Source organism: Nanorana parkeri, unplaced genomic scaffold, assembly GCF_000935625.1.
Source record: "Nanorana parkeri isolate BGI_ZX_2015 unplaced genomic scaffold, ASM93562v1 scaffold25, whole genome shotgun sequence".
Lineage (NCBI taxonomy): Eukaryota > Metazoa > Chordata > Amphibia > Anura > Dicroglossidae > Nanorana > Nanorana parkeri.
In genome coordinates this window covers 1,493,506-1,508,966 of record NW_017306293.1, presented here as the reverse complement: position 1 = coordinate 1,508,966, position 15,461 = coordinate 1,493,506, and the positions used below count along the sequence as shown (strand labels likewise).

The 15,461-nt window shown below is 40.8% G+C and overlaps 1 protein-coding gene across 1 annotated transcript in view; it reads left to right on the top strand.

The window, feature by feature from the left end:
* Nucleotides 1-1,992: 1,992 nt before the first annotated feature.
* KCNK4 (potassium two pore domain channel subfamily K member 4) overlaps nucleotides 1,993-15,461 on the top strand; it is a 25,657-nt gene continuing 12,188 nt past the window's right edge. The window contains exons 1-3 of the mRNA XM_018564922.1: nucleotides 1,993-2,241; nucleotides 6,560-6,677; nucleotides 14,371-14,531. Coding sequence (XP_018420424.1) covers nucleotides 2,053-2,241; nucleotides 6,560-6,677; nucleotides 14,371-14,531 — 468 coding nt within the window. The 5' untranslated portion in view covers nucleotides 1,993-2,052. The remainder of the gene's footprint in view (nucleotides 2,242-6,559; nucleotides 6,678-14,370; nucleotides 14,532-15,461) is intronic.

The window sequence follows — 15,461 nt, the reverse complement described above, 5'->3', positions numbered from 1 at the left end:
GTGGCATGTACTACTGGTACTGTTCTTTATTGATTGTCATTATTAATGAAAGATTTGAGAAAATGTAGAACGTTAACCCCCTGACTGCCAGCAATAAGCAAGTGTAGTGGGAGGGGTGAAATGACACTGCAGGTCTCTGTCAGCAGGCATATTTGCTCCCCTGCATTTTACCAAGGTGGGTGGGGTGGCTATGCAGTGTTGTATGGCTCCATCAGGCAAGAGGGTAATGCTATGGAATGAGAACACATTAGATGATTCTATATGCCTTCTAGAGGAAAGAGTTAAAAGATGATTTCCACGCAGGGGCTAAGCTGTGTCTTGCAAGTCTTAGCTGAATAGTGTTTAATTGATGCACTTGTCTTCCATTTGGACTCTTATACTGATACTGAAGATGAGCGAACCTAGTTTAAGAGCATTGTGTTGTCTTGCACGGCGCAGAAGAAAAGGTTATCTTCAGCTTCCTCAGACAGTGAAATGCTTTAGCACTTTGTAGTACAAGTATACTGGTATCATGGGGCTTAGGTAACAATGCTGTACAGTGAATGAGTGGTGCTATGCATAGCAGTGTATGGGCTGTCCTATACTGTACAGTACACTTGCAGAATAAGCAGATGTGAGGATCTGTGCATCGGCACAACTGCTGGTAAGTGCAGGAGGTCTCTTGACCGTTGGCAAAACAGTGGTTAATTTATGCATTATCTTTTGAATGACTTGTGATACCTCTTTGCATCCTGATAATTCTTTTCCTGTGCCATAATGCCTTCATGTGCATCCTCTGCCTCTGTCTTTCTTTTCCAGGCTGCAATTGTAATCTTTATTTTTACATCTCTCTGTGCTATCCAGCCTCATCTACCTTCCCCTCCTTCTGTCTCAGTGACTATATATGTTTCAATGCCTCTGTCTCTTATTCACTCCCTATTTCCACGCCCATGCAGTGTGTGAATAGGAGGGAGGATTTAGTGTGGTGGGTATCACTCTCCTTCGGACATCTAACCCACAGGCTGAGCTGCAGGCCTTGCTGTAAGGGGGCATACCTGTCTGATTGTGTGAGTGTGTAGCTGTATGTTCATTGTACCTTATATCTTTTACCATACTTGTGCTAGAACACAAAAATAGCTGGTAAGTAGTAAGACTCAAGAGCACTTACCCAGGAAGCTTACACTCTTTTGCTTGGAGATGTTCCTAGAGTTATTTGTATATATGTCCTTATTTATCTGTGAATATAACATTTTATAGTTTGCTGTAATTTATCTCTTATCATTTTGTTTGTACGCTGCTTTATACATGCCAAATCCGGTGATGAGTCTGACTAGGGTTTATGAAAATCTTTCATAACAGTTTTTGTTGACCATAGAATTGCTAATAGTAATATAATGGTATAAATATGTTTGCATTTTTTTGTATTTTCATTTAATTAACTAATATCTATAATTGCTTCTAGTTTTATGACCCCAGTAAACACTGGAAAATCAATACACATGAAGCTGTTTGTGAAACTTGGATGTTTTATATTGAGGCTTTATTAAAGTGCAGATTTACAACGACCTAATAAACTTGTCAGAATAGATTTAGGCATGCCCTTGCAGCTTTGTGCACCTAAAAATATTGGTTATTATTTAGTTCTAACTGTATTAGTAGACAATATTAAGGTAGCTAATTTACAAGTAGTATATAAAATGGCTACTATAAGATTATGCTGTATAAAACAATGACCAAATAGATACCCATTAATCTGAGCAGACTAGATACTAGATTCTAGATAATGTAGTTAAATGCATATGCTAAAATACTGACCATATAGAAGTTACTCAAATCATGTTGGTAGAAGTTGGGCTACTACATTAATTTATATTTATGTAGTTGCTATTGCTAAGTTTTTTCTCAAATGAAAGCTTCTCGTATTTTTTTTTTTTTCTTCTAGTGTCTTGTCGCTCCCCAGTAGCATCACTTCCTATCGGCTTCCTGTACCCACTATCCTGCTCTTCCCAGGATTCCATATTACTGGGAGATCAAACTGGAGCTGAAGAGGTAGTAGAGGGCAGCAAAAACGTCATGAAGAAGAAGACAGTGATGGCGTTGTTTGGTCTTGTGCTGGGGTACCTAGTTACCGGAGCGGTGGTCTTCCAGATGCTTGAACAACCCTTTGAGGCTATGCAGCAAGACCTTCTCACAAGACACCGATCCGAGTTCCTTTCAGAAAACTCCTGTGTGCAGGAGGACTCTCTGGACCATTTTGTGTTGGTAAGCAGTATACATAGAATGATAACACTTGAATTCATACACAACATATTAGGAATACTTAGTTTACAAGATGTATAATGGCAAAGAGCTATATGCAAACAACTAATGGGCAGTCATCTTGCATCATTTGGGTTGACCTGAATTGATGAAAGGTGAAATCGAATTGAATTCCTTTGGTAATTGTACATTGTTTTTCTTCTCTCTGTAAATGAAGGCCGTAAGCTTGTGTGGAAAAAGTGTCCTCTGCATTCTTAGTACAGCAACAAGTATTGCCTGTGATATATTATACAAGCAACTGAAAGGGTGATATTTCATCAAAAGTAATGAAAGTTTCCATATCTGGCTATCTCCCAAATGCTAACATAGTAGACAGTATTCTATTGGCTAAATATTCTGCATATTTAGATTTTAGGGTCATATGGACTCCTATCGTATAAGAATCTTATATGAAACTATATGAGAAAAAAAAATATTACAGCAACTTGGTCATCTATATTAATCAACTTAGTGATTCATTTACTCAAAATTGTAAAATTTCCAGAATGCTGGAGGATAGAACTGAATTTATCCATTTGGTAAAATATATCAAAAGGAACTCATGACGTTTAGATATAGCAGCTAAAAAAAAGTTTGACTGTTCTATGATCAACTGCATCCTATTATAATCTGCCATAGCAGAGAAAATTGGCTGGAATTGTATAGCCAGAATGTATTGTAGAGAGCCCCCTTACTCTGCATTATTTAATAACACATGTTTTGACTATGTTTTGTTCTTCAGTAACATTCAGTGCATTGTCTACAGGACATGCAAGGATAAATCTTTCATGAGGGCCCCCATCCTGCTCTTCTGTGTCTAGCATTGCCATTAAACAGGGTGAGTCAGGATAATTGCAAGGTCTGGATTGTCATCATTGTAGGCATACAATAATTGACACCCAAGGCAACACCATTGTGCTAGGATCAACCCTTTTACACAGAACATTTTCTTGTTTTATTGGCCAAGAAAATAATTGCCAGTAACTATATAGCAAAGCTTCCTCCACTGCCGACAGGCACAGGCCTGCTGTTTTCAATGGTAAATACACCCTGATTAAGGCTTTCCAGCACATTTAGCCATGTCATTGATACTTTGCAAACCAAATTGACCGCTCCTCGTTAAGACCAGGTCTGACAGATATGGTTGTCCTGCAGATTCTTTGTTGGACAATGGCAGCAAATGCAGCAAGGATATATTCACGTGCTGATATATTCACATCTTCTTTACCAGTGACATCTGAGTTACTATCCCTCAACCCCAAAAGTTGACAGCTGTCAATACAAGCACAGATAAGTGTTAAAGAAGCCTTAATAGCTTATTCTAACAAGAATCTGCATGAATATAGGAGCTTTTTACAATCTTCAGCTTAAAGGGAACACCCTAAAAACTAATTCCTGTTCCTCTGGCACCTCTGTTCCTCTTATTGCAGTATTCCACAGATTCGGTTCTGAATATACCTTATAGTTCTATAATGGAAATGTTTATTTTAAATTAAAAAGCCGTATAGAAAATAAAACATTCCTACTAGTGTTGTTTGTATGGACAAGCCAAAAGTTGAACAATGGGAGAATAAGCATTGTAATGCTCACTTTTTAGTGTCTCTAACTGTGCATAGTCGCGTGGACACAGAATGAGAAAGCAGTGACCCCTTCACCTAATTTATCAAGGAAAAATATAAAATTGGTCCAGTCATTGTTAGATTATGTAGCAGGCTGCAGTCCAGTGCAATGTTGTGTGCAAGCCAAAGCCACTCCTCTATGGAAAAAAATGTGTATAGATTGACTGTGCACCATTCATATCTTTGAGCCATTCAATGAGTTCGACAATCATCTGTTGCAGATACATTTTACTGCAATGTGTATTATACCCATTTTTCCAGGCAACTTACTATGTTCCTTGGACTATATAAATGTAGTTTACACGGACAAAATATAGTTTGAATGGGACATGCTGTGTATACACAAGCATTATATATATAACATATATACTGTGTGTATATATATATACATATATATATATACACACAGTATATACATATATAGATATCGTTACATAGTGTTATTGTTGTTTGCCATTTCTATATGTTAGTTATACAGTTTTGACTTTACTGTTTGAGTTTTATAAATATGTATTTGTATGTGCATGACTGAACTCAAGAAAGATCCATTAGAGCACCTGTAAGATCAATTAGATGTTTTTTCAGAAGAACCGATCAGATTTGAGTGGTTGTTTTATTGAGGAGGGTAAGACATATAAAATTAAAAATCTAATTGCTTGCTATCACTGTCATAACTGTTTTCTATATTTTATAAATATGTTATGTTATTATTTAATCCTTAAAGAAGCACTCTGGGCAAATTACAAATTAACCCCTGCAGTAAAGCTACCCCCGCACTGCAAGGGTTAAGTGCTCATTTTGGTCTAGAATTTAAAATAAAAAATATATACTCACTCAATCCTCAATCCTACCTGGCTGCTAGACTGGGCCATGCAGCCTTTGCTCCGGCACTCTAAGCCCCATTGAAGTCCTCATGTTTAAAACAAGTGAATTGACTTGCTTTGGATGTGAATACCACAGCTAGAGAGGAGGGAGAGAGAGGTGAGCTGTCACTACCGCAGGATTAAAGATCCGGTGAGTATATCTTGTTTATTTTAGACCCTAGACCACAATGAGCACTTAACCCTTGCTGTGCTGGGGTAGCCCCATTGCAAGAGTTAATTTGATATTTGCCTGGAGTTCTTCTTTAACATATTTTTTGTTATAGGGCTTGGCAACGCTACTCTATTAATTTTCTATTCAAAGGGTCAGTCCACTATAACCTAATATTTTATTTATAGGCAGACTCTGTTGTAAACCCTGGCTTCTTATATGGCTTAGATACTCTAACAGATCTCCCTGCGTTAATTCCCAACTGTATTCCTATCTACCTGAATGTTTTGGGTGTTCCCACCCACCTGGGTGTTCCAGCACCTCCCTTTACATTCTCCAAAATTAAAAATACATCTAAAAAACACTATAAAGAAATATGAGAAGTCGTTTTAATGACTACAGAAGGGATTTACTGAATAGCACTATGCGCATTTTTATTAGATGTCCCTACTGTCCCTACATTCTGAAAAGATTTAAAGTGATACTGTAACATGCTGAGCATGTTCGGCCGACCCGAAGCCACGCGAAGTGAGCCGATGTACGGCTGATTTCAGCCGATGTACGGCTGAAATCAGCCGTACCAGCCTGAAGTGAATAGCCGAACAGTGTTCGGCTCACTTCACTTCAGATCGGTCTTTCACTCGGCTGCCTACGGTAGCTTAGTGAATAGACCCATATAACTTCAATACAAATTAGCTAACTATACGTGAGATTGTAGTCCATCACAGAGGAGAGTTTACAGCGGTGGCTACTTTACAACACACAAAGGGACCGAAAGACAGTGAGAGCACCAATTCAGAGATGAGTTGAGGATCTACAGCTGAGTGGTACACAAATAAGCTACATTTATATTAATAGTTAGGATACTTGAATGTTATTTATAAGATTTAGATCCTGAGTTTAGTGTTACTTTAAGTAGAACTTAAGCTAAAAGTATTTTTTAGAGTAAGGATAGGTTAGAACCCCTGTCAAGTGTTATTGGTGTGTCTCCATTTGTGAGATTTAACTTATTTTACTGTCACAGAAAGTGAAGGAGAATTTACCTTACAGGGACACAGCAATTACCTCTTTTCTTTCTCACACTACAACAACAAAAACAAACAGAAAAAAGAACGTTTTGACTATACATACAGTTTAAGGACCCTTAACTCATGTAATGATCTTTCAGAACTGATCTGGGCACTAAACCCTTACTAAATTAAAAAAAAATCATCAAAATGAAACAATAACACATGCCAATGAAAATACTATCAGGGTTATTCACAAAAGGGTGAAGAGTTTGGAGAAGGCAGGAGAAGTGAACAATCTAGACCAAAATAGCTGATTTGCAAAAATTCTCCAATTCAGCTCACTTTCCAGTTCAGCTATGTTGTCCTAGATTGTCCACTTCTCCTGCCTTCTCCAAACTCTTCCCCCTTTAGTGTATAACCCTGTATATGTGCAATATAGAGCACTGTATTTCCTTCTTTGATAGATTACAACTTTCTGAAACTTTACATCTGATATGAGTCAGTGTTGTATTTTATTTGTTCATGTTTTCGTTCAGCTGTCCTTTAGGGTGATATATGATATATACTGTGGGGAAAAGGAAATGATGGCATGCACAGTTAAGTGACTGTTTGGCTCTACAGCAGGTGAAAGAAGCCCTGGGTTCTGGAGCTGATATTCCAGTAAATGGCACCAACGTTACCTCACAGTGGGACATTGGGAGTTGCTTCTTCTTTGCAGGAACCGTCATCACCACAATTGGTAATGCTCAATATTCACCATAGTTTACACACAGCACAAGAATCATATTTAGGCTCATATGCAGCAAACACATCATAATGTAACCTGTTGTACTTATATTTATTTGATCTATATTTATTTATATTTAAGTGTACAGTATCTATCTGGATAAAGTAGGGAAGGATTAAAACCAGTGCCAGTTTATTTTTTGCTGTCTGCATCCCATTCGGGAGATTTCCCCTCACTTCCTATCCTGAATGCCAAAAGGAAGTAAGATAAAATCACTTTAAAGTAATTGTGATTTCCCTTTAAGACAGGTCACCAGAACAGGTGTTCCCATTGGACATTTTACGCCCATCTCTTGTTTTTCTGGCAACTCCAAAATGTTGGACTTCTCATCAATTTATGTCTAAGTGACACTGGTCAGCAGGACTAACTGAGAAGGTAAATCAGTCTACCGACAGCAATAAAGACTTGATAGGAATCCTTTCCTACTCTATCTAAAACGAAATAAAGTTTTGGCTATACATACACTGTAATATAACACATTTATTTGATATGGTCATGCTGTACATCAGGGCTGTACAACTCCCATGCTCATGGGTGATGCTTGTTACAATACTCTGAATTAAATTACTTTTATTTCTTTTAATAAAATAGATACGGTCCATTTTCTGCCCTTGAGGACTAGGGATGAGTGAATCTGCCTCAGTTCAATTCATGGAGGCTTTGTTGAATAATGCTTGAAATCTGTAAAATCTGGACTTAGCTGCAAACCCAATTAAAGTGTATGAAGAGGGGTGAATTGTGATACTATATTATGGCCATTTTCATGCATGCAAGCTATTGTCAAAAATGTCACGGGAGCTGGGCATTGCCACGAGGGGCACTTAACAAAGCAAAAATATATTTTTTTAAATATTGTAAAGCAGGCAGAGGGGGCTTATTGTGCAACTTGAAGGGTGACATGGAAAAAAAGAGTAGCCTTTTAAATTACATGCTTGGGAGATGCCTTTATGGTGTATTTGGTGTTACGGAACAGTGCAATTATCATTGGCCTCATAAGAGACACTGTATCCCGGCATCACATATTTTGAATGTGTCATTGATTTTTTTATTTCTACGTTTAGCATGGCTTAAATACAGCAGCAGCACCACACAAAAAAAATAGTTTTAGGTAGTTTTGGCAGTGACACCTGATTTTTTATCAAGCAATAATAGGACTGAATTGAACAGTGAAAGCAGCCGCCACAAAAAAATCAAAAAGCTATAGGAAAGTTTACTTGCTAAAATGAAGCTCTCTACTTCATTCAAATTGGCCAGTGGCAAAACAGTTTAATAGATCCTTCGGCTAGCTTTGGCCCCAGGACCCCTTCGGTTCAGTAGAACCGAAGGGCTGCTGCACGGGCTATTCACAATAGTCCGTACAGCTCCCGAACTTAGCCGAGCGGCTCAGCTGAGCCGCGCTGAAAGCCGAAGCTGGCTAAGCGGCCGGCCAATGGACGAAAAAGAAAAAAAAAAGAAAAATCAGTGTTTCTCTCCTGGGCGGCCAGGAGCGGGAGGCTCCCAGAGCGCCCAGGAGATTTTTTTTTTTTTTACGGCAGCAGAACAGCCGGACAATAGAAAACTGTTGGGCGGAGCTAGGTGTCACCGCTAGCTCCGCACAATCGTTTTCTATTTACTTTTTTTTTACTTTTTTAACTATTCTTCTGTTCTGCTCGGTCCCTCTGAGCAGCATTCGGCTATTCACTCACTGCTGTTCGGCATCTATAAGAATAGGCCGAACAGCAGTAGGTAGCCTGCCGGAGGTTTGGCTCAGCCGATCCAGATGTTGGATCGGCTGAGTCAAACTCCTTCTGCACTTCGGGGTAAGCCGAACATGCTGAGCATGTTCGGCCTACCCGAAGCCATGCGAAGCAAGCCAATGTATGGCTGATTTCAGCCGATATACGGCTGAAATCAGCCATGCCAGCCTGAAGTGAATAGCCGAACAGTGTTCGGCTCACTTCACTTCAGGTCGGTCATTCACTCGGCTGCCTACGGCAGCTTAGTGAATAGACCCTTAAATAGCTTACAAATATAGGGGAGGATTTATCAAAACTGCAGCAGTTGCCCAAAGTTACCAATATATAACATACTGTATGAGGTGCTAGAGGGATGTGAACATGTTAACACACACAATTCTCAATTAACCCTCTGCATACTACTATCTACTATTAAACACTTTTAGCAAACTTGTCCCAAAAAACAGAGATTCTTTGTTCACATATATTGCAATACATGTTCAAGCTAGCTCAGAGGATCAAAGTGATCCCTCTTTGGGCACTTCCTACTTTACTGTGCACAATGCCAAATACTTACTTGCTTATGGAGCACTTTATTGGGTGTACAGTAATAATAAGGAGTTAACTGACATAGTGGAAGGAGTGCTACAGACCCAGGTGTGATCATTGGCCTGCACTCTGCAAAAAGGACTAAAAGAATGTGTTTACTCAAACCTAAATAGTTTACATATATAACATATAAGGTGCTAGACAGTGGGGTCACAAGGGGGGTGTGACACTAAAATGACACCAAACTGACAGTCACCCCCTCTGAAAAGTTGGGCACTCGGTCATGGACCGAGAGCCTGACAGTTGCACAAGAGAGGAGATGACCCGATGGCATACCTTATCCTGCCGGGTAAACGTCCCCTCCTTTCTCTGCCGGCGTACATTACCAAGAAGGCCGCCAGTAGATGAGCGCACGTTATGTCATTACACACGTGCATGATGATGTTGTGTGTGCGCGATGATGTCCCAGCGGGGTGTCACCTGGCGGCCGCTCCGGGTGACACCACACCTGGGGACGCCCTTGGTGCTAGAGAATGATATTATGTATCGCACAAGGTCTGGAATTTTCTAACTATGTCAGTATTACTAGTAGTACAGTATCAAACAGCGCTTATAACTATAAAAATACATATTCAGTATATCTGATAGCACTGTGTAAGTGCTCTCTGAACTGTATTGTGAGGTCAGTGTAAAGCACATTTTTCTGAGTAGTCATCACTATCGATCATGCATTCACGTGGTTGCGTCTGTCATGTCTTCAGGAGAAATCAAGTGCTCTCATGGGGCTCTGGGCCCTGACAGACAGTCTTCATTTTTAAACCTGTGTTAAGAGTTCTGAAATACACTGCCTGTCCAAAAAAAAAAAAAAGTCACCACCTGGATTTAGCTAAGCAAATAGACGAGAGCCTTCTATTGGATAATAGGTCTAGGTTCAGCAATGTTATGTGCCCAAAAATGAGGTCAGCTGTCTACCTGAATATACTGAATCATCAGGTTTTTCCATCAATGGATTTTTTCTTCCCTGATGGCATGGCATATTCCAAGATGACAATGCCGGGATTCATCTGGCTCAAATTGTGAGAGAGTAGTTCAGAGAGCATGAGGCATCATTTTCACACATGGATTGGCCAACACAGAGTACAGACCTTAACCCCATTGAGAATCTTTGGGATGTGCTGGAGAAGACTTTGCATAGTGGTCCAACTCTCCCATCATCACAACAAGATCTTGTTGAAAAATGAATGCATACCTGGCAACAATGGACTGAGTTTAAAAAAACCTCGAGATATATAGAGAATATAGGATAGAGGGGCTGTATAGTAATAGAATAGATTGATTATGGGCTGGGATAATTCATAGGGCGATTTTGATGTGCTCTAGAATAAGATTATAATGAAGGAATATCATAGGGTTGCCGGAATCCCCTTATATGGTGGGGTAGTCTTGTTTTTGTATGTGTGTGTTTTTTGTTTTTGTTTTTGTGTGTTTTCCCCTCCCTTTTTCTTTTCTTTATGCTTTGTTTCAAAATTATTACATTGTAGTTGAAAGTATGAGTATAATTATAAGCATGTAACACAGTGTATGTTAGAACAAATTAAAAAAGAAAAATGAATGCAACTCTGGACAGAAATAAATGTTGTGACATTGTATAAGCTTATAAAAACAATGCCACAGGGTATGCATGCTGTAATCAAAGTTAAAGGCAGTCCAAAAAAATATTAGAGTGTGTGACTTTTTTTTGGACAGGCAGTGTATTTTATGGTTCTACTTACGTGTTAAATGAACAGGGCTTGAAAAATCCACTCGTCCTTTTTGTCTGTGACGAGAGGACGCTGGAGCCCGACGAGCAGCTTCCCGGCCAGCCGTTGTAATTAAACGGCCGGCCGGGAACTTTACATTCAAGCGATTGGGCGTCCTATTGCTTGTATTAGCAATAGGCAATGTATTAGTCTAGAGACGCCCTATTGCTTGTATTAGCTGCAATCCCCCCTCCGCAGCCGCCGCTGTCACTGCCGTTGCCTGTCCCGAGATCCCCAAATGCAGGAAGTGATGTATATTACATCACGTCCGCATTCAGCTGCCATTCCCAGTTACAGAAGCTGGGGAGAAGCTGGGGAAGCAGATCTCTGCTTCATCAGCTTCTCTGGAGGTCCCTAGGTGATATCAGGGGTCTTGGAGACCCCTGATTTCTCCATAAAGAGGACCTGTCATGTAAATTGGCTATTACATAGGGAGCATCTTAGCCCCCTATGTGATAGAAATAAAGTTCAGTGCAAAAAAAAAAAAAAAAAGCATAAAATAAAATTAAACCGTAAACAAATTAAAAACACTTAATAATTTTTTAAGTCCCGTACCCCCCATATACACACACAAACATGCGTCGGTGCGCCTATGTGCAAAAACGACAATTGCGCCTATTGTGCCGCACATGTTACATATCACCGTGAACGTCGGAGTGCGAGCAATAATTTTAGGGCCATTAATCACTGATAACACTAAATCGATGAGCAGTAAAAGCGTTTAAAGCGTCACCAATGGCCAATTTTTGGTGTGGTCGTTTTTTTGCGATTTTGCGGGTGCATGCAATTTTAAGGGTTGACGTTTTTGGTGTTTATTTACCCAACGTGACCCCATCTTTTATATTTTACCAAAAATATGGGTAAGAACAAATGTTTTTTAACATAACGTAGGGAAAGCATTTTCTTTTTGAAATTTACGGTACTTTTTTCATTATATAGTAAAAAATAATCCCCCCCAAGTGGTGATTATATACCACCAAAAGAAAGCTCTATCTGTCCCCAAAATTTTTTAACATAAGCCCTCATTCACACAGCTGGCCCGTACAGATCCATGCTGCGTGCACGGCCGTATCGAGCTGCTCCCGGGAAGGACAGGTGCTGCGTGTGATTTGTACGCAGCAGCCTGTCCTTCTCTATGGGAGTACACGGGAGTACGCGGCTGTACGCCGCCCTGCGCTCACCCAAACTGTACGTCTGTACGGGTGCGGGTTTCCTTGCTCAGACGCAGACAGGATCCATCCAATCAGTGTACAAGTACGGATACCCGCACCCGCACGGACGTGCAGTTCGAGTGAGCGTAGGGAGGCCTACTCCCATAGAGAAGAACAGGTGTTGCGTACAAAGCACTTGTCCTTCCCAGAAGCAGCCCGATACGGATGTGTACGCAGCATGGATCTGTATGGGCCAGCTGTTACTCGTGTGAGGGGAATAATCTACTGGTAACAGTACTATAACAGTACTATAACATTAAGGGCAGATTCAAACTATTTTCCGGACCAGATCTGGAACGCAGTGCATTGCATTTGTGCAGCATTTTTACCATGGTTTTGCCGTGATTTTGTCGCTTTTGGAAATTGTTTGTTTTTAGCTTAGGCCTCTTGCACACCATACACAGTGTGTTCCGGCCCGATTCTGGCCAAAACGCAATGCATCGCATTGCGGCCAGCTCACTATGTTGTGGGGCAGGAGGGGGCAGGAGGGGGCATGGGGGTCCATTGAAGTGAATGGCACCGTAGCCAGGCCCTCCGGTTGCAATACGATCGGCAAAATAGTGCCTGCAGCATGTGCCTTGTGTTCCAGTGCGGCCGATCGTACTGCAGCCAGAGGGCGGGGCTACGGTGCCATGCACTTCAATGGACCGCCACCTCCTGCCCCACAACATAGTGAGCAGGCCGCAATGCGATGCAGTGCGTTCTGGCCAGTATCGGGCATGAACTGTGTCTGGTGTGAATGAGGCCTCAAAATGGTGCTTATAGGTGCATTCCAGTGCATTTGTATGTGTTTTTGATGCGTTTCCATGCTTTTCTATGTGTTCCGGTGCATTCCAGACCAGACAAAATAAGACAAGCAGTATTTTTCTGCTCTGGTCTGGACGGCACTGTTGTGGACAGAGGCCAGAAATTGCATAGGGATACATTAGGATGCATTTTGGGCCCGGAAACAATCTGGTCTGGTCTGAAGATGATCTGGACATGGTGTGAATGGGCCCTAAAGCTTCAGGCAAAGAGCTAAATACAGAGATGAAATAAACATATAGGGGCTGTTTTGTTTGTTTGTTTGTTTGTCTATTTAGTCCTGACATTTAAACAGCTGTGCCACACAGCACAGTCATGCCTGGCAGAGGAGGTTCTTCCTCTGCTGTAGTTTTCTACAACAGATTGGCCCAGGTGGAGATTCCTCGATCCACACAGTTAAGTGTAGATGGAGGAATCTGTTGCACCTTTTCCATCTGACCATAGAAAATCTGCAGATAATTGTAAGGTGTATGGGCAGCTTTCGTCAGTGGGATTGATAAAAGGAGCAGAGAATTTTCTCTTAGCTTAGCAAACAGGATGAAGTGATGTTCACTTTGAATACCTAATCATGTGCACAGGAAATGTAAAAATAAAGATTCTTGCTTGCCCTTGATTGGATGAAGTGAGCACAGTTTCACCTTATTTGCTATGCAAATGTTAAATGATCTACCCCTTTAGTGAATGAATAGCCTACAAGATTTTTTTACAAATGTAACAATTCTAATAAACAGTACATATTTGATTTTGCAAACTAGAGCTCCTTTCACTGTGTGAGCTTCATCTAAGAAACTGAGCATTCAGCATTAAACATGAGCGGGTAGATCATGACTGGGGTCAATAATAAGCAGAATTTTATGATTTAGAGCTCATGACAACAGTACAGTATGGATACTCATGCACTAGAGCTTCTGAATGTTCCATCAGACACAGTCTGATTCACAGAAGATTGCTTTTTCACCTATCATGTACACCCATTGGACATGCCAGGAACGTCTTATTAGCACGCGTTGGCAGCTCATCTCTGCCTAATCAGCAAAGATGACACTTTCCAACTATGTAATCAGGGACATAAAATTGGCTTTCTCTCTGTACATGCTCAGACTGTCATTTGGATCATGCTGCGGTCTACACTTGCTTAAGGTTAGCTTTAGGCTCAGCTGCATATAAGATCTTAAATATTTCATATCATAAGATTAATCTCTTTCTGAAGACACTTCAGTGGGGTAAAATTGAAGCAGTTGTCAATGGGTTAATTGCTTGCTACAATGAACAAAAAAATAAATATGTGCAGTAAAAAGTAACACTTCATAATACTGAAATCGTTCTACGCACAGAACATATTCATGAAGGCCATTAACATAAAAAGGCCTTTTTAAAAGAACTCCTACATCTTTCACCATATGGAAATATTGGATTAACTACAGCTTTTATTATTTTATTTTTTCTTTATTATTTTATTTTTTTAGAAGCAGTGGGATAGATAGGATAGAAAATGGATTGAAGAACAATACAATTATTATTTCCTTTTTAACTTGAGTCAATTATTTTTCCCCATGGTATTTTACAGGTTTTGGTAACAATGCCCCGAAAACAGAAGGGGGACGGACGTTCTGTATTTTTTATGCGCTAGTAGGCATTCCATTGTTTGGCATCCTGCTGGCAGGAGTTGGTGACCATTTGGGATCTGCTCTCCGGAAAGGAATTGGAAAAGTGGAAATGATATTCTTGGTAAGTGGATTCATATTTTTTTATTACAACGGATGTACCTCATTATGTAGAGAAGAGTGATTCCAACAAAAAGTAATACAGGTAACACAAAGACATAGAATATATACACCGAAATATCCAGTGAGAAGTATGTACAGTAGAGCTGTATAAACATAATCATATACTGTCTGTATATTGTGGGACAACCATAATGGCATAAACAGGCTCTGCTTGCAGTGCTACACAAGTGTTCGGCCTTACTGCTGCCTCTTATAATACAATCCCTGGAAAACAGTGGATTCCCTATGTGAGTAATATACAAAAAAAGATAAAGTGATGGTAAGGGCACAGTCACATGGGTGTAGAGACCCGTACATCAAGCAGCAGGCCCTTGTTTAAGCGCCCTGGAGGCACCCGGTAGTCATAGGTGTTCCGTGTTGCCTGGAAAAAATTAATGACAGGCTGATGCATGCAGCCGAAGTATGGAACTTCCCACACATACAAGAATATACATGCATACAGGGAGGAAAGTATGGCCCTTTACACATGTATACAATAGGATGTGCAGAAAGATCTGTACAGCTGCTGCATGTGTCAGCCTGTCATTGAATTTTCAAATGGATACATCCAAGTGGCACTGGGACTTCAATGCTTATTTATGCAGAATCAGGGCCATAGCTACCATGAGGCGAGTGAGGCACTCGCCTTAGGCACAGCTGAGAGGGGGCACAGCCAGGGCCGGCTCCAGCTTCTCCTCGGATCCCCGTTGCTCCCCCCGCCTGTATGGGCAGAGGCAGAAGGGATCCAATGAGAAATGGAGCGCTGCAGCCGGCGGGGGGCGCTGGAGGGAGCTGTCATCTAGGATGGTCGAGCGGTGAGGAGAGAGATCCACTCGGCCAGGATCTGAGAGCTGGTGGCTCTCTCTCCTCAACGGTCGGCCATCCTGATGTG